At 35.1% G+C, this 25135-nt stretch overlaps 1 protein-coding gene across 5 annotated transcripts; it reads left to right on the top strand.

The window, feature by feature from the left end:
• The first annotated feature begins 12992 nt into the window (after positions 1-12992).
• On the top strand, positions 12993-25135 carry LOC122292429 (probable LRR receptor-like serine/threonine-protein kinase At1g06840). Of its 5 annotated transcripts, none has more exons than XM_043100781.1 (21): positions 12993-13339; positions 13739-13921; positions 14449-14599; positions 15658-15729; positions 15892-15963; positions 16240-16383; positions 16494-16565; positions 16665-16736; positions 17021-17095; positions 17720-17788; positions 17950-18018; positions 18191-18262; positions 18449-18535; positions 18734-18802; positions 19042-19517; positions 20151-20309; positions 21677-21960; positions 23293-23344; positions 23580-23830; positions 24050-24184; positions 24569-25135. In XM_043100781.1, the coding sequence occupies exons 2-21, from the start codon at positions 13816-13818 to the stop codon at positions 24917-24919; spliced, it is 2838 nt and encodes a 945-aa protein (XP_042956715.1). In that variant the 5' UTR covers positions 12993-13339; positions 13739-13815; the 3' UTR covers positions 24920-25135. The 5 variants fall into 5 exon arrangements, with proteins under 5 accessions (XP_042956715.1, XP_042956716.1, XP_042956714.1 ...); XM_043100782.1 differs by lacking the exon at positions 12993-13339 and adding an exon at positions 13352-13488; XM_043100780.1 differs by lacking the exon at positions 12993-13339 and adding an exon at positions 13420-13536.

Below are 25135 nucleotides of genomic sequence, written 5' to 3'. Positions count from 1 at the left end.
TTTACAACATCCAGAGCATACAACATTCATTCAAAGTTTTCATTCTCTCTTCTCTAAGCATTGAGCCTTAGAGATATAGTTTGCGCTGTATTATTCTTATTTCACTCATTGAGGAGTGTTTTCTGATAACCTACCCACTATCAGCTTTTGTATCAGAAAAATGGTGTGTATAACTCTTGTGCGTGTAGAAAGTATTCTACACGGGGAATAGTTGAATCACCACGTGTAAGGTGATTGCAAGTGTAGAGGGTGTTCTACACGGATCCTTTGTAGCGGTGTTGTTCAAATGTGTAATAGGTTTCTATCTCTACCTGAAGGAGATTGAATAGTGAATTCGAGAATCCTCAAGGGGTAGCTTGAGGCGAGGACGTAGGCAGTGGAGCCGAACCTCGTTAACATATTGAGTTTGCTTCTCTCTTACCCTTACTCTTTATATTTATTGTTATTTCATATTTTGTTTATATTTTATATTATATATTTGATTATAATTGTTATTTTTTTTAATACAACTCAATTCACCCCCCCTCTTGTGTTAGTCATCTGGGTAACAGCATGTTTCTATATTAAGGTTATTCAGCGCCTGTTAATCCCTCCAGTGTTATTACCTAATCTCTTCTCTCTCTCTCTCTCTCTCTGTCTCAAAATTTTCTCTGTTTGGGCCATTACTCATTAATCACCTCAATTTTAAGACAATTGGGCTTTTCAAAAAATGTAGGCTCAGTTAAATGAAGCCTAGCATCCTAAACCCAATTTGTTGGGCTTTCCTCCAGTTAGGCCTAAATAAATCAAGAATTCATATAAGAAATCTTATTTTTTAATAACAGGCGAGAATATTTTTTCAAAGAATACAGTAACAGTAATTTTTTAGTTTTAGTCATGGGTGTGCAGGTGTTATGTAATTACTTAAAAAAATAAATAAATACAGAATCTATATGAAAATAATAGTGAACTCTTTTTTTCAAAGCGAGTTCACGATACTTACGCATTTTTCAACCGTATGTAGGGTTACTTTTTTCTCATTTACGCGCAAAACTCGTAAATGATGGGCAATTTACTTTTCATTTACGATGGTACGTAGCATTATGTTTTTTTTTTTTTTAAAGAAGATGACGGTACTCCAATTTTATTGAAAATCCTCACTTATGGCTCGAGAAAAATAATGGTTACAACCTTAGATACTTGGGGGTTGTACAAATAATCCTATAAAACCAAACCCAGGCATCGAAAAGAAAAAACCTAAATCTCCAAAGCACAATACAATATGCCCAAAAGGGGAAAACAATACCCAAATAGAAGAACTAAACAAAGAACCTGCAAAACAAAACAAAGACAGAGAAACTACATGCATATTAAGAAATGAGCAAAACAAAAACCAAATGCATCTTACCAGGAAAGGCACTACAAAATTCGTGGGATACCAATTTTATCCATGCGAAGGAGGCCTCTTAAGTTGCTTGGCAGACCATCATCACCTTGCCCAGCTCCGAACCAGTCCGCCTTGGCCATTGCTCCAGGTCATCTTTAGAGCACATATCCAGTAGTCCACAAGATTGAGTGCATAGATTAAACTCTTCCATTGTAGCAAACGGTCGGGGATGCCTACCTCTTCTTTCTAAATCATCTTTGATAATGTTGAAATCACCACAAAGAAGCCAAGGGAGATTATTATTGCCAGTAGATTCCAGATCCGCCCAAAGAGTTCTTCTTTCTATCTGATTGCACTTGGCATACACAATGGTCAGAATAAAAACTTGCCCATTCTCCTCTACTTTCACCGTCACAAATTGATTAGACCCAGCCAACCAATGAATAGAAACAGTTGAGTTCCACAACAGCTAGATTTTTCCTCCCATCGCTTCATTAGTAAGAAAGGACTCACAACTAAACCGGCTCAAAAAATTTGGAATTTTATCTTCCAACTAAAAAGGCTAAGCCAAAGCTAAAATATTGGGCTTGTATTTTTTAATAATTTTCCTTAATCGCAACTGAGATGTTCTCACTCCTCGAATATTCCAAAAAATAATAGGACTAATCATAGATTAAGTTTTGATGGGCGTATTACCGCCCTGGTATAACTTCTCTTTTGAAACTTGCCGATTGTCATGCTTGGAATTTCTGAATCTCTACTATAGTCCTTTTGCATGTGTTTTTAGCTTGTCTCTCTCAACTTCATTTTCGGAGTGAACTTCCTTAGGATTTAGGCTCAAGACCTTGTCCCCAGCGTCATCATGAATAGCATAATCAATATGCTCAATCACAACTTGCTCCACTTGATAGTGCAAATTAGGCCCCACTTGATCCACTTCCTCAACCGTGTATTCAGACACTAAAAGTGCATCAAGCACAGGGGCTGCTGGCTCAACACAAGTGCCTGCATTATTTTCTTCAGGTAATATTATGGACATAAGCCCAGCACTAGTATCACTTACACCCACGTCTTGCACCTTGCACCCACGGCTTACATTGTCAATAATGGATTCTACAAGCACTAAAGGCGCAACTCCTGCACTCACTTCATTCACTCCAGCTGGCCCATCACCTTGGTTTATTTCCCCTGCATCGAAAGAAGAAGTAGATGCCACCATCGTCTCCATTTGAACCTGCATGGGATTCCTTGAAACAACCACCAAAGCGTTTTTTTCCAATGTCTTACATTTTTGTTTTGTTTTGGTTTTTGCAAGATGGGTAGCGTAGTTGTCACTAGACGTTGGCCGACTTTTGAACTGTGTTCATTTGAAGAAGTCAAGAGAGACGATGCATTAAGAGAATTACTTACAAAACAATTATTGAGCTTTGGAGTCTGTGTTACAGTTTCTGCTCTCTGACCGTTATTATCTTAGCACTGTTTCTGTTTAGATTTTAATAGAAGCCTTATTCCACCGATGATCAAGCATTTATTGCTACTCTCACTTGTCAGAAGTAAATTACCCAACTCTTTTAAACTCTCATTTCTTGCCGAAGTTTCTCCCCAAGGTTTACTATCTAACTCGTCGGTGAGTGAAAGAGATGGCAACAATCTGCATTAGCAGCAAATGCTTGAGCATTTGTAATGGCGAGCCGGTCAGAATGATACCACCACACTTCATAATATACTCGATTTCAACCCCACTTATTTATTGCCCAAGTCCTTCTCGGGTTCATTCTCAACTGCACATTATATACAATACATGCTTCCATCATTCTGAAAGGTTATCAACGATATATTCAAGCTTCTTATAGTAAGGTTTCTCCGTTTTTCTCGAAATTTGGTTCCTTTGTTTCTCCTCAAGTCGTATGGTACAAGAATTTCGAGTGTTCTTCTTTGTTTTGTTGCCTATAGATGGGGGCTTTTTCATTGCCCTTCTTTTTGGTTATTCATTGTTTCCCAGTACTGTTAGAAAAGCTAATATTTATTTTGCTTATGACAAATTCAGCCGCTTTGAACTCAATCCAGCAAGTTCCAATACTTTTTCCAATTATAAGGTGGAGAACTTGCATACTAGAAAAATTCCCAAAGTTGGATACTTGGAGAAATTTGAGAGTCCGGCTGTCCTATTGGGATGTATCAATCAACAGCCTGGACTTATGGAATATTTTTTATTTCATGGTTGTGTTGGTCTTTGTAAAGTCAAAAGTTGACTAGGATTAGATGACTAAATGATAAGATTTATCTTATCATTGTATTTGTAATTTTTGGATGAATGTAAAATAATTATCGACTTTATCTCTAAATAATATTGAGTTTATCTAGAAGTCTTAGAGGTTGTTTAGATAAGTCATTTAGGTAAAAATTGAGTCCATGAGAATCTGCATTTATCCAGAATAGAAGATGAACAGAAATCAGTCACTGCAGAAGAGAGTTATTGCAAAATGTCAGCAATTTGTCAGGAGACGTCCTCGCGACAGATTCTATCCGTCAGCAGAATCCTACTTCAACTGGAACTCTTTCCAGATTGTTTATTTAAGAGATCCTATTGGTTAAGATCCAGAGAGATTCAGATCTACATATTTTCGAGAGCACTTTCCAGTGCATATTTTGGTGAGAAAATTCATTAGTGAATTTTTATATTTGTGATCTCTTTTTGAGCATAATTGTGCTTCAAGTGTGAGGGATCATCAATTGGATTTTAGCCACTGAAGTTCCAGGAGGGAAGTCAATAGTTTGAAAATCGCCAGAGGTTCTGGCCGCTACTGCAGTAGAAGAAAAATGGGTAATTTGTCTAGACAAGTAAGAGAGTCAAAATACAAAAATTTTGTAATTGAGAATTACTTGTAATTGATTTTCTAACAATAAGATTGACTTTCCTGAATTTGGCTATCCTGTAGGATTTTACGTTTAAAGAGTTTCCCTTTGTAATCAATCGTTGTGACTTGCATGTTTGATTATTTTTTTTAAGTATTTGATACATTTAATAATCATAGTATTGAGATCTAACCAATTTGTTCAAAGAAATTGGTAGACAATTTTGTGGTTTTACAGAAGTACATTGAAAATTTCAGTATTCACTTCTCACCAGAGCACAAAATTCCATCACTCATCCGGAAAGAAGGTGATTTTCCTTAGCTTCTTTTGGCAATGACAATATTCTTGAGAGAATGCTTGTTTAAAGGCTCTCACTGCACCTGGAGGCATGTTTTAGCTCTATGAATCCTACAACAAGTGATTTGTAGTAACTTCACATGATATCAAGTACTCACTTCCCTCTAGTGAGTGGTGAAGAGTACTGCCACATATAGTTGATTTGTAGAGTGTGTATGCTCAAACTTGGCTCTGCTAAAAATCTTGATGTAAATAAATTTCTAAATGAATATGCTTTCTTTGCAATATTCATGCTAATGATGGTTAACACTTGTATTAAATTGCAATGAAGGCATTGGAGGAAATCAAAGAAGAATTTGAGAAATTGGGATCGAGGAGATCCATGCATATCAAATTGGATAGGGATTGTGTGCTCCAATGGGACTTTAAATGATGGATATCTACATGTTCTAAAATGGTATGATTATAGACTTTAGGCTTGGTTTGGTTACTAAATACTAAACTATTTCATCTCATATTATCTAATTATTACAACTTTTTTAAATTCTTACATAAAATATAATAAACAACTCAACTATTTCAAATTTCAAAACAAAATATTAAAAAATTATATTATAATAATATTTTATTTAATTTTTTAAAAAATATCTCATCTCATCTCATTCGAAGTGTGTAACCAAACGAGGCCTAAGTGATGGAATAAATTTCCTTGGTTCTTCAGTTTAATGAATATTAAAGAAAGTGTGGCACTACAGCCACCTCTCTCAGCTCCAGCTGGGAGCTACCGTTAGTATAAAAGTTTGTTTTACTTTTTGTGTGTTTTTTACATGTATTTTTTAACACTTTTAACTATATATTTTTTAAATTCACAATATCATTAAAAAATACTTCCTTAATCACGGAGTAAAAAAAAATAAAAAAATAAAAGTTGGCAGTGGTATCTCCGAGCAAGAGCTGGGAGTTGTGTGTTTAGCATTTTCCTTAAGAAAATGGTGGCTAGGTTCATTTTTTCAATATTGGACAAGTGTTTCCCAATTATGCTAGAAAATATCACCAACAAGTTGATGAATCTGTACTTTATTCTTGTAGGAGTAATGCTAGATATAATTATTTTTATATATTTTTTATGCATTTTATTGATATGATTCGCTACATTAAATTTTTTAACACATAATTAATCATATCAATAAAATATATAAAAAAATATATAACTATAACTACACATAAAATTTTTATTCTTGTAATACCTCAAATATCTGAGACTGATGCTCAGACTCATGTTAGGAAGGTGAATTGTGAAGGCATAATGGGGGTGCCAAGTTCCACACAGGTCCAAGTGAAGTTGAGCTTTACAAGTGATAGAAGGGTGGCCCACGCGAATCGATTTCTATCCAATTAGCAAGTGGTATGGAAACACTCGGCTTGTTCATTCGCCTAGCACAATTCAGATATCCACCAAAAGAACTAGTTTAATTTTACAAAACTTCCTATCTCATCTCATTTTATCTAATCATTATAATTTTTTTAAATTTATATACAAAATAAAATAAAAAATTCAATTTTTTCAAATCTCAATACACAAATAATATTAAAGCAATATATTCTAATAATATTTTATTCAACTTTTAATTTTAATATCAACTTATTTCATCTCATATTTGAAAACAAATGAGGCTATTCCGAGTAGTTCTACCGCCACCACCCAATTGTCCCGATTGCAAATCCCCAACTGACGTGTTATGACTTTTTTTTTTTGTTAAAAAAAAGAACAAAAACAAAACAACACGACAAGCCAAACTTCAATATCTGAACAATTCTGCTATGACCTTTGCTATGTATAAGTCTACATACCACATATTTTTATTTTTAGTTTTTTTAAAGTTTTTTTTTTTGAGTTTTTTTCTTAAATTAATTGAATTCTTCTACTCATTATCCGTATATTAAATATTTGGTAAAAAAAAAAAATAATAATGTATGGGCTTATATTTAGAATTTTTCTTTTGCTACGGGTAGGAGACTTTGTGCAGGAAAGCTGCGCAGGGATGCCCCATTAGCATGAATTAAAAAAATAAAAAACTAAATAAAAGATGGAAAAAGCATACGGAATAAAGATGAAAAAGAAAACATGAGGGAAATTGCAGTTCTCCATTGCGACACTATAATCCATCATGTCTATTATTTTCTGACCCCCAACATTTCATAGAGAACCTCCACCTCGCCAATCATCTACATCGGTGTTATCTCTGGCATATCCAAATATGTGACCTGGTCACCAGCACCAATCTCCTTAAGCCGCTTGGTGAGATGGCCATGGACACCCTCGGCTGTGATAAAACCAAGCATTTATAACCCATCAATTACAAACTCCAGACTAAAAGAAAAAGACTCATGAGTCTGATCACCCTGTCTCACTCGAGACTAAAAGAAAAAGAACCCATGAAATATCTGGAGTTTGTGTACACAATAGCCCACATATAACCCTTCTAGAGCAACTCCAGACTTTAAAGAAAAATACTAAAAAAAAAAAAAAGACTCATGGGGGAGATGAAGGAGGGAGATGGAGCGGGTCGCAACATGGAGGAGATGGAGGAGGTGTTATGGTCCTAGCAATTCAAATCAAGAGAATTTGGCAATTTGAGGAGCTAGAAACTTCTAGAGATACAGTCAACAAATTTGGGATTCAAAAGCATGAATTCATTAATAATGAAATCAGACTTAAATATACATTACAATCTAGAAATAACTGAAAATAACTTCCCTATGTGCACAGATTAGTGCATGACTGGTAACTTCTCACTAACAGGTCACGACCCTTTAACACTAACAACCCATTGACTAATTCTAAGACCCAATTGAAAATAAAGACATGGAAATACGAAAGTGACCCCAACAAAATAAATAACTCCTTAACCTACGTAGCCCTTACAATCCCCTTGACTTAGGCGTGTAACATGGGCCCCTCCTTCAAAAGAACTCGCCCACGAGTTCTGGATATTTCCTCCGCAGCTCCTCTTCATCTACCCAAGTTGCATCTTCCCTGTTAGATCCTCTCCACTGAACTAAGAGATTCGCTCCCGCTTTGTTCCCCTTTTTCTTGAGCCTCCTTTCGATTACTTTCTTCGGTTCGGGTGCTAATGTGCCTTCCTCCATAACGGATGGCAGCTTAGGGTTAGGGTTTATCTAACCCCCGAGCTTCTTTTTAAGGCAGAAGATATGGAATACCGGATAGATCTTGGATTCTTTGGGTAGATCTAGTTTATACGCAACCTTCCCGACCCTCTGAGTGATCTAAAAGGGTCCGAAGTATCTCGGAGAAAGCTTCAAGCTTCTTCTCAAAGCAATCGTCATTTGCTGATAGGGTCTTAGCCTCAAATAGACCCAATCTCCTACATTGTATTCTCTTTCTGTCATCTTCTTATCTGCATATTTTTTCATCCTTGTTTGAACTTCCTGCAGGTTTTCTCGCACCAAAGTCAGAATGAAATCTCGGCTTCTCATCTCTTATTCGACTGCCTGCACTGCCGTTGAACCAGCTCATACAGAAGAAGCCGAGGTGGCACTTGACCATACACAACCTTGTTGAGAAGTGTTCCAAGGTATTATGTGACCATTCGGCTAAAGCTAGCCAACTAGCCCAATCCTTGGGTCTATTACTGGTAAGGCACCGAAGGTACCCTTCTAACCATTTGTTCATTGCTTTTGTTTGACCATCCGTCTGAGGATGGTATGCCGAACTCATCAGTAACTTTGTCCCACTTAAATGGAAAATTTCTTTCCAAAAGAGGCTTGTGAATATTACCTCTCTATCACTAACTATGCTCTGTGGAATACCATGTAACTTGAATATGTTATCCATAAATGCTTTTGCGACTATTGTTTCTGTGTATGGATGAGCTAGTGGTATGAAATGGCTATATTTGCCTGAACCTATCTACTACGACCATAATTATACTGTAACCTTTGGACAGAGGCAAGCCCTCTACAAAGTCCATACTGATATCGACCCATGCTTTGTTTAGTATGGGCAATGGCTATAGAGCCCCTGCTGGTTTAAGATTCTCTGTTTTGTTTCTTTGACATATCTTGCATTCTCTGATATATTTTCTGATGTCTTTTAGCATGCCATGCCAAAAGAATTCTTTTTTGATTCTGGAGTGTGTCTTATGTGATCTAGTGTGTCCTCCCATAGGGCTGTTGTAGAACTGTTGCATTACTTGTTATTGTTATGCCTTTAGGTTCCAAAGTGTAACCGCCCTTTATAAAATATAAGCCCTCCCTTGACTTAGTACTTGAGAGGGTCCAGTCCACCTTGATGGTAGTTGCTGAGTAACCTCTGCAACTGGGGGTCTTGGTTGTACACTTGATAGAGCCCTTCCCACTAGTTAACTAGAACCATGCTAACGGCTTTGGCTTCTCCATGAACAGTCAATTACATCTGTTGACTTGGGGACCTCTTCTTCATTAGATAACCTGGAGAGTGCATCTGTTGCCTTGTTTCCTTTCCCACCGCTATATTCCACACTGAAATCAAAGCCTAATAGCTTTGCAACCCACTTTTGTTGGAAGGGTGTTCCAACCCTTTGCTCCAATTTGGTGTGGTAGTCTTGGTATGGGATTTGGTCCAGGTAATCTAAGTGAAGGTTGTTTGGATGGGTTTGGATAAAAACTGTTTTGGGTTTGGATGTTTCGGTACTGATACTGTCTTCTTCCAACCTTTTCTTCTTGCAATTGAGCCAAACCAAACGCAATTAAGAGGGTACTTGGTTTAAACAGGGTAACAATAATTCTCAGTTCATCCTTTAAGCCACTTAAAAAAGTACTTATACGGAACTCTTCACTTACCCCATTTATTTTGTTTGATAGGAACTCAAAGGCAGTTTGATAATCTTCTACACTCCCGGTTTGTCTCAACTTGGTGAATGCCCTTACTGGATCCTCATATGCCGAAGGTCCAAATCTGATGCGAAGAGCCTTTAAGAAATCCTCCCAACTTGCTACCGGGCTGGATACCTCAACCAATAATACCAAGTCAGCACCTTCCCCTCCATGTGGAAAGATGCGATCTCCATCTTATGATCCTCCAGAGTTTTGTCAATATGTAAAAGAATTGTTGCGCCTTCAAGATCCATTCATTGGGATCTCCCCCATCAAAACGAGGGAAGTCCAACTGAAGGGCCCTTGCTTGAATTCCACCATGTCCATCAAACAAGGGGTTAACATTAACCTTTACATTATGTGAAGGTCCCTCACCCGAACTAAGCTTAGATGTAATCTGCACCATGCTATCATAGCTTGATGCCAAGTCGTTAAGTTGCTGTAATACTCCCTCTATAAGTCTTCCGTGCTTGACCTGCTCCTCCTTCAATGTGGCAGTCTCCCCGTGTAATGTATTTACTGCTTCAGATAGTTGCGATAAATGTGTACCCTCAGCCATGTCACAGCATGAAATGAGCAGATAATGAAATGCACCAGTTTAGGAAAATGAAAAATCTAGTTGCAAGTATAATTGTGCACTAATATGTGCACCAATTTAATATGATTGGTAAAAAAGTAAATTTTATTGAAAACAGTGCTAATTTAAATTTTAAATATAAAGGAATCAGTATTGGTATGCAGATTAGTACACAACTTTGCTTGTATATAACAAAACTCCTGAACGAAAAATCTTCTTACAAGCACACTTTGTGCACCAATTCTGAAACACCCCCACCAATGCTAAACACCCAAACCCTATACCGACGCCTGTCTATCCGAGCCACACTACAACCATGGCTTCTTTCTTGGCTAACGTTACCATTTCATGCTTATCTCCCAAAGGACCCAAACCCAACTATGAATCACCTAAACTCCCAAGAGCGTTCCACCCAAAATCCCCAATTTCCAAGTTCCAAAACCCCAAAATCCCAACTTCAAGGCCCTTCAAGATTCCAGTGGATGTCGGATATTCGGGTTCGAATTCTTCTTCTTCACCTAGTAAGTCCTCGATTTCAACTACTACTATTGCACTATCAACATCTATGGCCAGTGAGAAAATCCAAGAAATTCTTCGTAACGTTGAGTATGATAAGAAATTCGATTTTAAGATGGACATCGATTCGTATTCGATCCCTAAAGGGCTTTCGAAGGAGACGATCCGATTGATTTCTTCGCTCAATGAAGAACTTGATTGATGCTTGAGTTTAGATTGAATGCCTTTGAGAAATTCTTAAAAATGAGAGAGCCCAAATGGTTTGATAACTGATACTCACCTATTGATTTCCAAGATCTATTTTTTCCTTCTTGGAGCAGAGCTAATGTTGATGGAGGCCTCGGTGTGGGAGAGGGCGAAGTTTGGGAGTGGAAGCTTGAAGTAGATCTATTGTTAGGGAAATGGTGGAATACAAGAGCAAATCTATCTTTTCCTTCTTGAAGAAGAAGAATTTTTTTAATTTTAAGATGTGCGTAAGTTGAGATGGAGTATAGGGAGGATTTATCGGTGGGTGTAGCTTTTTCCAATCCGAATATGTTTTGGAAGTATGCTTAATGGAGAAAGAAAATGTCCGAAGTATGTTTAGTTGTAGAACTGTTACAAACACAAAGAAATTATACAAAATAAACTTATAAACTGATGTGACTTTATGAAATCTGTTAGATCTATTTTATAATAAAAGTAACTTTACAATTTAATATACCACATTAAACCACATCAGTTTATAGGTTTATTTTTGTGTAATCTCTTTATAGCTAAAGTATTTTCCTTTCAATCATGCCGTATCATATAAAATAATAATAATAATAATAATAATTAATATTACTATGAAAAGTATTATTTGATCTTCTCAAAAGAAACTGTATGCTATAGATATCACATCAATGTATCATATACGGGACATCATTGGCAAATTTATAGATTGGGGGCATAGCCGCATAGAATATATAACTGAAGGATACAAGCACATTATTAATACTTTTTTAGGCCTTTTTAATTATTGATATACATGTAACTTTTTTTAAATTCATCTTATTTTAAATGAGAGATATTTTAATAAAATAATTTATTAAAATATATATATTTTTTGTTTGTTTATGGAAATACACTCGATTTAAAATATAATTGTGGAAGAACTAAAACAACTTCCAATACAAACATCAAATAAGAATACAGCAAAATTGTCACTATCTTGATTTGCAGTTTTTTGGGAAATGAAATACTTTTAGCTATAAAAAATTCTACAAATTGGTGTACTTTAATGAAGTATATTAGATTATAAAACTATTTTTATTGTAAAATAACTCTAACATATCATATAAAATTATGTCAGTTTGAGTGTTTCTTTTTAAGAGATATATTTGTGACCGTAGTACTTCGCTTTTAGATATGAATTGAAAGTCAAATATTATTGATTGTCACATGAATGAAAATAATGATAATATGAGATAAGTATTATGGCTAGACTCTTTTTTGTTTTGTTTTAATTTCACTATTATATGATGGATAATTGTTGCTAGAATTTGGATAAAAAAAAAGGGAAGATTGCGATAACACACACTTAGAAAAAATTAGTTGTTGGAGGAAGTAATGCAAGTTTGAAGCATAGATGAAGTGGTTGGGGAATAGACAAAATGAGTTGATGGTATCAAGGGACGTTGCATGGCGGGTGGCGACATTTAATACAATCTATACTAGCAAGTTGCAAAAGAATACAAATTCAAAGAGAGAGAGAAGAAAACCCAAAGAAAAGAAGAAGGAGAAGCTAACTGCATAGGACAAAAGATAAATGGTCCCCACCAAATCTAAAATTCGAGATATGCCAAAGGAGGTGGCCATGTTGTTGGAAAAAGAAATGTTACTTCCCGAAATTATTACATGATTTTAATATTAAAACTGAAATATGGAAAATGAAATATTCTACGATTGAATTCTATGCTAATTAAAACTGATGTTTATATACATAATCTCATTTAGATATAAAGAAATTATAAAAAAATAAACTCATAATATGATATAATTTTATATGATCTGTTAGATATATTTTATGATAAAAAATAATTTTAAAATATAACATATTATATTAAATTACGTTATTTTTTAAATTTATTTTTATATAATTTATTTATAAGAAGTATTTGTCTTTCTCTTTATTTATTAGTATAACATTGCTTAGTTAAATGAGGCCGAGAATCCTAACTCAATTGATTGGATTTGAATGCAATTAAGGATTAAATAAGGAATGGTATACCAGGTCGGGGGGACTCGTGGTCGTGCCAACGCAACCTTTTTTGTTGTTTTGTTTTGTTTTTGCAAATGTGAAAGATCGGTCATTTTGATCCAAAAAGTTGATTTGACTTTTGGGCTCTTCCAAATTTTGGAAATGTCAACGGAGTTAATCCAATCAGCGTATTACAAAACTACTTTTGAACATTTGACCTTATCGCCTCCGTCGTCGTCACCATATCTGCTCGGCTTAGTTTGGGCCATCTAGTTGTGAATTTTCTTTCATTTCATCACCTTGAATATTAGCTTATGTCTTTCTCGCGCTTTCCTCTCTCCCACCTGTATTATCGTCGCACTGTTTTTCTCTACTTTTTAATGGAACCCTCTTAGTTTGGCCAATGCTCAAGCATTTTCTATTGCTGAATATGAGAAATCATGCATATAAATTACTGATACTCTGACCTGTCTCTGTAACCAATTAGCTAACCCTTTTTAAACTGTTTCTCCCGCGGGGTTAATATTCAAACTCTTCGGTGAGTGAAAGAGATGGCAACAATCTGCATCAGCAGCAAATGCTTGAGCATTTCAAATGGCGACCTGTTCAGAAAGATACCGTACTTCATACGGTACTTACTTTCAAACCCATTTGTTTATTGCCCAAGTTATCTCCGGGTTTATATTCAACTGTACCTTATATGCCGTATATGCTTCCATCATTCTGACACGATTTCAACTATATATATATATATATATATTCAATCTTCTTATTGTAAAGGTTTCTCCATTTTTCTCTCAGTTTGATTCGTTTGCTTCTCCTCAAGCTGTATGGGGCAGGATTTTTTGAGCCTTTTTTTTATTTTTATTTTTGTTGCCTAGAGACTGGAGCTTTTTCATTGCTGTTCTTTTGGTTTTTCATTGTTTCCCAGTGTTCGAAAAGCTAATATTTGTTTTCCTTCGTATATATTCAGCAGTTTTGAATTCAATCAAATAAGTGTTGATACTTATTAGTTATTTCCTATTATAAGGTGGAGAACTCGCATGCTACAACAATTCCCAAAGTTGGATACTAGGAGAAATTTGATAGTCCGGCAGTCTTTTTGAGATGTATCAATCAACAGCCTGGACTTATGGAATATTTTTTATTTCATGGTTGTGTTGCTCTTCACTACTCGCCGGAGCGCAGAATCCCATCACTCATCCGGAGGAAGGTGATTTTCCCTTAGCTTCTTTTGGCAATGACACTCTTGATAGAATGCTTGTTTAAAGGGCTCTCACTGCACATCGAGGCATGTTTTAGCTATGTTTTTTTTTTTTTTTTTCTATTTTTCCTTTCTTTTTTTTATAAGTAAACGATTGTATTGATAAGAATAGGCATATCCCAAGGACAAAAGATGGTATCCAAGAGGTAACACTTATCTAGGAAGAAGAAATGAAAACAAGAAAGTCATGAAAACCAAGCACATTAAAATCTACAGCTACGGCCCAAAGAAATAAGGTTCTAACAACTAGTGATCTTAGCCATGTGAATCCTTTAACAAGTGATTTGTAGTAACTTCACATATCAAATACTCACTTCCCTCTAGTGAGTGGCGAAGAGTGCTACATATAGTTGAGTTGTAAAGTGTCTATGCTCAAACTTGGCTCTGCTAACAATTTTGACGTATATTTTTGAAATAGGTCTGCTTTCTTTGCAATATTCAAGCTAATGATGGTTAACGCTTGTATCAATTTGCAGTGAAGGCATTGGAGGAAATCAAGAGAAGCTTGATAGATCCAAATAACAATCTGAGAAATTGGAATCGAGGAGATCCATGCACATCAAATTGGACAGGGATTGTATGCTCCAACGGGACTTCAAATGATGGATATCGACATGTTCTAAAATTGTATGATTTTAGCCTTTTCCCATCTTTTATTTATATCAGGGAGGACTATCAACGCAAATAATTTTCATATTTATTTCACTTTACTTAAGTGTTCTTTCTTTGTTTCTGTGGTCCCCTTGCATGATGAAACGCATATTATTCCACTTGCATATCTACACATAATAGTTGGTGCCATGGAACAAACTTCCTTGGTTCTTTAGTTCATTGAATGTTACGGAAAATTATCGATAAAAAAAGAACAATATTACAGAAAATTGTGGCTATGTTCTTTTTTTTTTTAATATTGGACACATGTTTCTCAAATTTCCTAGAAACTATCCCCAACATGTCTTAATGAATCTGTACTTTATCATTGTCATATCTCAGATTCATGTCAATTCCCATGTTAGGTAGGTGACTTGTGAAGGCATTATAGCCGAATTCGTCACAGTTTGTTTACCAAGTGAAATCGGGCTTTACAAGTGATGGTAGTGAGTTTCAACTATAATTTTGACTTGTGTTTAGGACTACCACGCAGATATGGTTGGCGAATCCCTTGATTGCGATAAATGGTAAGAGTTAACTTAGCATTGGATCGTGATGTGGGGCCTGATGGGGTTGCCAAAGATTTAAGTAGGAAATGGGGTAATTGTGACATCCCATATCGTATTTCGTGCCACTTTGGATGTGAGAATTGTAAAGGCATTGCATGAGCATCGTGTTCAGTATAAGATATTTACTATATGGAACTAGCTTTTGTAGGCGATTCTAAGGAGCTTTAATTATAACTTTGACTAATTCTTTGGAGTATGGTGTAGATCTGGTTTATGCATCCATAATATCGACAATTTTTGTGTTCTTTCCATTTATTCAAAAAATACTCATGACAAGCATCAATAATGATTGGCCATTGACTTAATCATTATTCACGACTAGCATCATTAAGATTTGCAATAGTCAAAAGTTCAAATATAAGATTATCAACTTCGACAAAACTTGGCATTATTAATAAATGGGCAGTTCTATTGAAAAACTTGTATTGATGCTTTAATAATCTTCATTTGTACCTCTCTTTGCAGGCAACTTCTGAAAATGGAATTGTTAGGAAATTTATCGTCAAAGCTTGGCCGCTTATCAAACCTGACAATATTGTAAGGCAAAGCACCTCTGAAATATACTTTTTGTGCTTTACATCTTTTTCTGGATAAACGTTTATGGATACCTCTTTCAGTTGATATTCTAGAAAAAAATATCTCTACCCTGTGGTGGTTTTTGATTTATGTATCTTACTTTCTCTATCTGCTCTGTTAAAGGAACTTTATGTGGAACAACATAAGTGGGAGTATACCCAAGGAGATAGGCAATCTTGCGTCTTTGGAACTCTTGTAAGTTGATTGTTTTTTTCTATGTGAGAGGTTAGATACTCAATATCGTTATCACATTATTTCATGCTTATTCCATTAAAAAAAGTCGATATGATACTAGTTAATGTATTCCAAAATTTTGATTTCTACATAGTATTAGAGATAATCCGTGTGTGAACTAATTTACTTGATATGTTGGCATGATTCTGAATATCTGGTATGTTAATATTCCAAATTTATAATATGCAATACATTGGCTTTTTCTCTGATTCCATATTTAATACTCCTTGTGTCCAGGCTTCTGAATGGGAACCAATTAACAGGTCCATTACCTGAAGAGCTGGGTTATCTTCCAAAGTTGGACAGAATACAAATTGACGAGAACAACATATCAGGACCAATACCCATCTCATTTGCAAATTTGAACAAAACAAGGCATTTGTGAGTGTTTTCACATATTGTCTCAAAATAGTACTGTAATGACTAACCCTACTTTTTTTTTTTTTTTTTTCTAAATTCTATCCTGTTTTTCTTTTGTCCCATGTGAGCAGTCACATGAACAACAATTCAATTAGTGGGCAAATCCCGCCAGATCTATACAAATTGCCAAGTCTTGTTCACTTGTAAGCCAATGATTGGTCATATTTTCATATTTAATGATGATTCATCTTTCTCTGTACAATTCATGAGATCAGTGACCATCTTCAACTCTGCTAATGCAGGCTTCTTGATAATAACAATTTATCAGGGTATCTGCCACCAGAGCTTTCCAAAATGCCACTATTACGAATACTGTATGGTTCCTACCATCCTTGATATATTTATGTCATATATGCTTCAAAATGGCAAGTTTACGGATTATGGTTCCTATTATCCTTGAGAGTCAATATGTTTATTTTTATCTCAAGTGTTATTACTTCCAAAATATATGAATTTGTTGTCCTTTTCTTTTGCTTCCCAATTTGAACAAGGTTATGATTTCTAAGGTTTCCTTCTCCGACAAGATAAGATTACTTAAATACTCTGGGTATTACATAAGTACTCTGGTGTAAAGTTTCATTATCTTTGTGTTTTGCAGTCAACTTGATAACAACAACTTCAATGGGGCTACAATTCCAGCTTCTTATAGCGATATGTCGCAGTTGCTTAAGTTGTAAGTGCATATCATTATCTTCTGTTTGTAACTAGATTTCAGAAGCAAAGGCAAAGAGGAAAAGGTTTCAGAAGCAAAGGTTTGTAACTAGTTCTTTATTTGTAACTAGGTGCTAGCCTTGAGGTGTGAAGCTGAAACTTTTTATTTATTTATTTTCCAAATCATAGGGGAGGCTCTTTTTCCCCTAAAATAAAGAACTAAAATAAAGAGGAAAACACTGGCTATGTATAAATAATTTAGTACAGCTAGAATGATATTTTGTTTGATAAATTAATTAGTCAAACGTCGATTGAAAATGGATATAAGTGGGAATGTTACTGAATAAAGATGTGGAGCTGCTTAAGCCAACTAAGTTGGCAAGAAGGCATTGCATCTTTTGAAACATCACTCACTAGTATACTGAATGTGTCAGTATTTTCCTATGACTAATCCTATGCTGTTCGATATCTAACATGGCTTTATGTAATCTACCTAAGTTGTAAAGAAGCTACACTATTTTCATCAGCTGTCACAAACCTTTCATGTTCTTAGAAGCTTTATATGCAAGAGGGAATCATGAAATTTGCACATTTTCACGTGTCTATGTTGATAAATTTTGATTTACATCTTGGTTGGGTTTAATAGGAGCCTTAGGAACTGCAACTTGCAAGGAGAAATGCCCGATATGAGCAGAGTACCAAAACTTCTTTATCTGTAAGTCACCGTGTTTTATTTTAATTTTTAAGTCATTATAAGATGGTCAAGGACGAGCTTCTCAAAAATACAAATGCTTCATGCTGAATTCTCTTTACTTGTCAAAGACAACTCTGCTAGCTACTTCTACTTTGTTTATACCATATTTGTTTGAATTTCAGAGACCTCAGTTCAAACAAGCTAAATGGATCCATTCCTCCAGATAGGCTTTCTGAGAATATTACAACCATGTAAGATTCTGCATCTTCCTAATAAGATGCAATATGCATGCTTTTTATGTTTGTTTAAATTTATTTTGCAGATGTCACATAGTTTTACAAATTTTTCTTTCAGTTTTTTAAGATAATTTGCACTAAGATTTCCCTTGAATTCTGAAATCTATTATTTAAACAATATACTCAGTGATTTATCCAACAACCGTCTTACTGGAGAAATCCCCATCAACTTTGCGGGCCTTCCTCGTCTCCAGAGACTGTGAGTAGTACTTGCTGTTTCATCCTTTTGTGTTCAATGTTATTGTCATTTACTTCATATTTATACAGACTTCATGTTTCCACTTACCTCAAGTTAGATATTCCAGTTACTAGTCCATATACCTCAATGAATTCAAGTTGTTAATAGAATAAATGACTTTAATTCTGGAATTGTTCCCCATGGCAGGTTAATTGCAAACAATTCATTAAGCGGCTCTGTTCCATCCAGCATTTGGCAAAATAGGACTTTGAACAAAATGGAAAACTTTACAGTGTAAGAGCTGAATGACAGTGTTACTAATACCTTGGTTGAAAGTGTCTTTGTTTGGAAGTGCATATTCATGCTTTCAAGTGCCTTGTTCCTAAATAAAGTTGCTTCTTTGTTTTGATTTTCGCATGCTCCCTTGTAACATTCAAAGTTGTAAACTGCTGAATTTTCTAAGCTATCAATTATGCCTCGTCCATATTCCAGGGAGTTGCAGAACAATGAGCTTTCAAATATTACAGGCAGTACTGATCTACCTCCAAATGTCACTGTCTGGTTTGCTTCTAGACTTGTTTCCTAATTTAAATGTCCCAATTCATGGCATGTAGATCTTCATTTGTAATAAAGTCCATTCTCATATTAGGGTGACTACTTGTAAAAGAGTGTAGATATGCTCTTTTTTGTTTGAGTGTTTTCAGGGGGAATAGATATATTTTTATAAGTATTGTTAGGTGGAACAGATATAGTCAATTTATATGATGATCATGTGATATGTTTTGATTCTTGACTTCCAGGCTTCAAGGGAATCCCTTATGCTCGAACGTAAACCTAGTCCAGTTTTGTGGATCTAAAAGTGAGGATGAAAGTAAAACTCAGAGTCCAACAAATAACACTTTGCTTTGCTCTTGTCCACCCCCTTTTGAAGATTCCCCCACATCTGATGGTTGTGCCTGTGCTGCCCCACTGCTCGTTGGATATCGGTTAAAAAGTCCTGGATTCTCTGATTTCCTTCCGTACATATCTGATTTCGAGGGCTACTTAACATCTGGTATTAATTTAGTCCTTCATCAACTGCATATTGATTCGTTTGAATGGGAGGAAGGACCACGGCTGAAAATGTACTTGAAGCTTTTTCCGGAAAATAATCTTTTCAATGATAGTGAGGTCCAGCGACTCGTGAACTTGTTTGAATCATGGGAAATACCTGATAGACCCATCTTTGGACCTTATGAACTTCTGAACCTCACTCTGGTGGACGTTTACAAAGATGGTTTGTCACGAACACTTATCTGAAGTCGTTTTTGACATCTTTGTTGAATTTATAATTGATACTTTTTTTAGAAGTTGAAGAATGTTCTTGTGTACTTGGGCTACGACTATTTAATTTGTTTTAATAAAATTTATTTAACTAATAAAAAAGAAAAATAAGAAAAGAAGTTGAAGAATGTATTCTCCAGAACATTTACTGAATTCCATCGAATTACTTTATAATTTAAAAAATCTTTTTAGCATATGGCATTATTCTCTGTTACTGGTCTTTGTGTGCATAGAATGCTTACCTATTCTCGTCACTCTGGGGGACATGGGCTTCATCTTGCCAGTTCAATGCTTTCATCTTAGTTATATGGTTGCACTTCTGTGATCCAGCACATAAACAAAAAGCTGCAATGCTTCATCTTGTTTAAGATGGTTTTTAGTTTGCATGGTCGATTAAGACATGGTCTAATATTAAACAGAAAGGCATCTACAAATTCACACCATATATCACTTATGACTTGACCCCACTCAAAGACAAACTATGCCACAGTCATATCTTATCACCTTTGATGTGTTCATATTTGAGGTGAATATTGATGGATAGTTTGGAGTCATTTTATGCTCATGGTATTCACTAATCCCACAGCCATTCCCACCCCTCAAAGTTCTTCTTTAAGTAAAGGCGCATTGGCTGGCATAGTATTGGGGGCCATTGCTGGTGCAGTAACATTGTCCGCAGTCGTTTTTGTTCTGCTACTGAGAAGGCATGTGAGGAACACCAGTGCAATTTCAAGAAAACGTCGTGGTGAGTATCTTCTTCTTCTTCTTCTTTTTTCCCCCTTCTTATGGTCAGATTTTTGGGTAAATATGTAATATTTCTCACTGTTTCTGCAATTGTCCCTATTTTGCACCCAAATTAGGCCTGTTAATCGGGCCAGAGAGATGCTTGTTCAAGCTTTATCCTTAGGTGGGAAGGCCTCAGCCTGGCCTGAAATACTCAATATCTTACCTTTTCTCAGCTAATGCTGTTGGGCAAGTTTCGCCAAGTTTGGACTGGGCTGTGATTAGAAACATCCTTAAGAGAGGAGGTCTACTGAAATGTGCCGGAAGACTATGTTTTATATTGACTGAGACCATCTCTAGGTTCAAGAACAACCAGTTATTACCATGTTAACAATTTTGGTGACAAAGTTGTTGACTTATAAGATGCAATATGTGTGTGTGTGTATAACATTTCCGATAATTCGTATGTATACAATAAACCTATTTGGTCTCAAGATAAATTAATTCTGCTAACTTGGGAGCGGCCTGACTTCGGCCTAAACTTAAAAAAGCATTCTAAAATCCCTGACAAATGGGCTCGAGGCTGCTCAACCCCATGATAGCTCATAGCACTATTTATTTTACTGTTTTACCTGTTAGTTATTGATATGTAACAAAAGCTGTCTTAATGCTTGATGTTAATTCATACAGTAATTAAGAGGTTGACCACTTGTTTCTTTCGTTAGCAAAAGTTGATGAGTGAAATTGAATGACCCATCCTTGTTGATTTGGGATGCGATTTTGTTTGATTTTCCAGTCATCCTTTGTTCATTGAATTATCAGAGAGATGTGATACGTGTTTCCCCTCCTATTTTATTGATTTTTTGAATATGGTAATTAGGTTACACCTCATATATCAGAGCAGTGAATAAGTCCAATCACAAAATGAAGAAAAAAAATACTATAGTAAAGACCCATCTGAATGAGGCCCTTGGGCATGAATGAGTTCATTTTTTACATTTATGGTCGTTGACTCTTGTCAAATCCTGAAAAGGGTCTTAGAGAGTCAGTGTTTATGAGCTTCTAACTCAGCAGCCTGTTCTGCTCTAGCAGGAAATATCTCAGGATAATATGTAGTCATACTAGGTTTTTACTTTGCCTAAGAATTGGTTATTGGATTACATTCACTTATTTTAAGGACCTGTAACATGCTCGTAAGTTTTCTTGTGTATATTGTTATCAAATCTGTATTTGTACTTGTACTCAAACTATCTGAATCTTGGAAATATGAATGGAAAATTAGATTCATAACTGTATCGATCATTTTTAAACAATGGGCACAGCATCTTTATATGCAGCACTTATTACCGTGCTTTCATTTTCAACAACGGACCTTTATTTGATATGCAGCATCTAAGGCCTTCTTGAAAATTGATGGGGTGAAGTCTTTCACTTATGGAGAATTGGCTACGGCTACAAACAATTTTAACAGCTCCACTCTGGCTGGCCAAGGAGGGTACGGAAAAGTTTATAAAGGAATTCTGGTTGATGGTTCAGTAGTGGCCATAAAACGTGCACAAGAGGGATCCTTGCAGGGTGAGAAGGAGTTCTTGACAGAGATAGAATTGTTGTCAAGGTTACATCATCGAAACCTTGTGTCTTTAGTTGGATATTGTGACGAAGAATGCGAACAGGTGCCTTTTCTTATCTTTCCTATCTCAACTGCGAATGATATCGAAAGAAAATCAATAATTTAGAGTATTTATTAATCTTGTTGCTGAATCAATGAGGAGATAATATCTTTGAAAAGTTTATAAAAATTATTTTCCACATTTAAAATTTTCAAACAACCCTGAACTATCCAAAAATATAAGAATCTTATTATCTTTTAGGAAACTTAAAGATATGTAGACTTTGGTTTTTATTAGAATGATAATGGTACACCTACAACTCCTTTCCAACTTATTTTACAATTAACCAATACAATCATACCAAAAATTAATTTCAATTTTACATAACTACCCTCTATCTAAAAAAAGAAAATTGATAGTTATAAAGTTGTAAAAGAGTTGCAAGTTTATCCTTTTTCTATTAGAATTCACAATATTGCCCCAAATCTTCGAGACTTTGATCTTTTCTTAAAAACTTCAGATTTTGGCTCTAAAAATTTTAAAAGCCAAAAGTTATATATTAAAAAAAACTCAAGAGTAATCTTTTTTCTATTCTTATTTGGGTCTCCTTCAAACTTTTTGTTATTTTTTATACTTTTTTATGCATGAATTTTTTCTACCTTCCTTCTAACATTTTTTCTTCTAGTTAATGATAGATTATTAAGTGTTTTTTTTTTTAATTTTTAATTTTATTTTATTTTATTTTAATTTTAATCTTAATTAAAGAAGGAAAACTCTTATCTATTTTAATTACTATAAATGTACCTCATACATGTTTAATCGATAGATATATTGATAATTTTTTTATCCTCTAAAATATTTTTATAATATTATTGTATTATATATTACGATATACATTACAAAAATATAAAAATATATTTTAAATATCTTAATAATAACTCACCCCCCTAGAGATAAATTTTTGGATCCACAACTGTTTCCAATTTAGGAAATTAATGGAGTAAAACTTAAAATTATGAAAGCAGACACAAACCACATACATAGTTGCTTTGAATGATAGCAAACAACAGAAGAAATTGAACTCGATCTAGGGACATTACATGACAGGTGCAGCTGTTTTCGTTGATAATATAGAATCATATTCAAATTCTTCATGAAATAAGGCCTATTTGTTTAAAAAAAAATGTAAAAAAAGTTGGATATCTCCACAATACACTCAGGAGAATAGAGTCCTTCCCATTCTTTTTATATGCTGTACTTTTCTTCCATAAAATTCTTTTGACTTCCATGACAAAAGGACTAGTTTTTCTTGCTCTCTGTTGCTGAAGTTGCACTGATTTTATTTTATTTTTAGCCTTTGGGAAAGGCTTCATCTGAGTATTGTTCTGTATGCAGATGTTGATCTATGAGTTTATGTCAAATGGTACCCTACGGGATAACCTTTCTGGTAAGCCTTATAATCCTTAAGTTTTACTTTTCTTGATTTTCACCATTGAGTGCTGTTCATTGCATATGAATGCAAGTGAAAACTGCAATATTGGATTTGCAACAGCACACTTCCCATCCACCTCTCGCTTTTTTGTCTTTTTCTTTAAGAGCTAAACAGAACAGCCTTATCTTTTCTCAGTTTTTGTGTCATACAAATGGGCTAATTGATTGTTTATGTGTGTAAAACAACACAGCCAAGGCTAAAGGTCCTCTGAATTTTGCCATGAGATTGAGAATTGCACTGGGTTCAGCTAAGGGCATCCTCTACCTGCATACAGATGCGAATCCTCCGATATTTCACCGAGATATCAAGGCTAGCAATATATTATTGGACTCTAAGTACACGGCAAAAGTTGCTGATTTTGGACTTTCGCGACTTGCCCCAGTTGCAGATATTGAAGGGACCGTTCCTAATTATGTATCCACAGTTGTGATGGGAACACCAGTAAGACTTCTATAGATGATATTCAGCAAAGAGAATTTGATCTTTTGCATAAGTTGAAGTTATATTTTTATACAACAATTTGTATAAATATCTCTGTTTTTAAAATGAAATAATTGGAGCCTAAACTAGATGAAAGGCTTAATGGTATGCCGTAAGAGATGAAAGTAACTGGTGTCTATTTCTTTATCTTCTCATTCTTCGTTATAACTTTGCATGCAGGGCTACCTAGATCCGGAGTACTTCTTAACTCATAAGCTGACAGACAAAAGTGATGTTTATAGTCTTGGTGTTGTTTTTCTAGAACTCCTGACTGGGATGCAGCCAATCTCACATGGCAAAAACATTGTTAGAGAGGTAAAATTGTTGTTCTGTAATTTATGTCATTCCTACAACATAAAAAATAATGAAGCAGCTTTTACTCTCTCTCTCATCTCTCTCTCTACATGTCATTTTATATGGTTATAATTACTTGAGAGGGATTTCTTTTTTGCAAGTTTCAGTTTTAGCTTTAATAAGTCAGCAGACATGAATTTCTTAAACAATCGTTACCATCAGCCTTGAGTGAGACCTTTGTCAAACACAATACTTCTTAATATCTTGCATGCTAGATTCAAATATCTTGCATGTGGTCAGTATTTTATTATAGAACAAAACATTTTAGATGCCCTAGCTGCAGTGTCTAATATAATAGTCGGTTATATGTATATTTTTCAAGGAAATAGTTTTCATCCTTTTCAGGTTAATGTTGCATATCAATCTGGTATGATCTTTTCGATCATTGATGAGCAGATGGGGTCTTATCCTTCTGAAAGTGTAGTGAAATTTTTTAACTTGGCCCTCAAGTGTTGCCAAGAAGAGACAGATGCAAGACCTTCAATGGTAGAGGTGGTTCGAGAACTTGAAAGCATATGCAGTATGATGCCCGAGGCTGATGCCATAACAGCAGATCACATGTTCACAGATGTGGAAAAAGTTGTGAGACCATCACCACCATCATCATCCTCTACAGTGAAGCATCCTTATGTGTCATTAGATGTATCTGGAAGCAACCTTGTTAGTGAAGTCATTCCAGTCATCAAGCCTAGGTAGAAAGCATTTGGGAAAAAACTGGTTGTGAGGTTGTAAACTTGATATCCTGGGAATTTGAACTGGGAAATTTTTTCTCAATGATCCTGGGTTGTTATATTCCTTATAGTCTCTTACTCTCTTAATTCAATGTATTTAGACCAGTAGATAATATCATAATGTGGTGTATAATGACCACAAAAAACTAATGATAATAAATAAATAAAGCATGTTTCTATA

This window comes from Carya illinoinensis, chromosome 13 (genome assembly GCF_018687715.1).
Source record: "Carya illinoinensis cultivar Pawnee chromosome 13, C.illinoinensisPawnee_v1, whole genome shotgun sequence".
NCBI lineage: Eukaryota > Viridiplantae > Streptophyta > Magnoliopsida > Fagales > Juglandaceae > Carya > Carya illinoinensis.
The sequence above is the reverse complement of the archived record's forward strand: the minus strand, read 5'-3'. Positions and strand labels throughout refer to the sequence as shown.

Bases quoted from the DNA above. Each gene is read 5' to 3' on its own strand.
- LOC122292429 (XM_043100781.1), top strand. From the start codon at position 13,816: ATGTATCAATCAACAGCCTGGACTTATGGAATATTTTTTATTTCATGG. The intron at 15,964-16,239 runs GTAAGTTGATTG...CCTTGTGTCCAG, and splicing joins CTTGCGTCTTTGGAACTCTT to GCTTCTGAATGGGAACCAAT. The intron at 18,536-18,733 runs GTAAGAGCTGAA...TCCATATTCCAG, and splicing joins AAAATGGAAAACTTTACAGT to GGAGTTGCAGAACAATGAGC.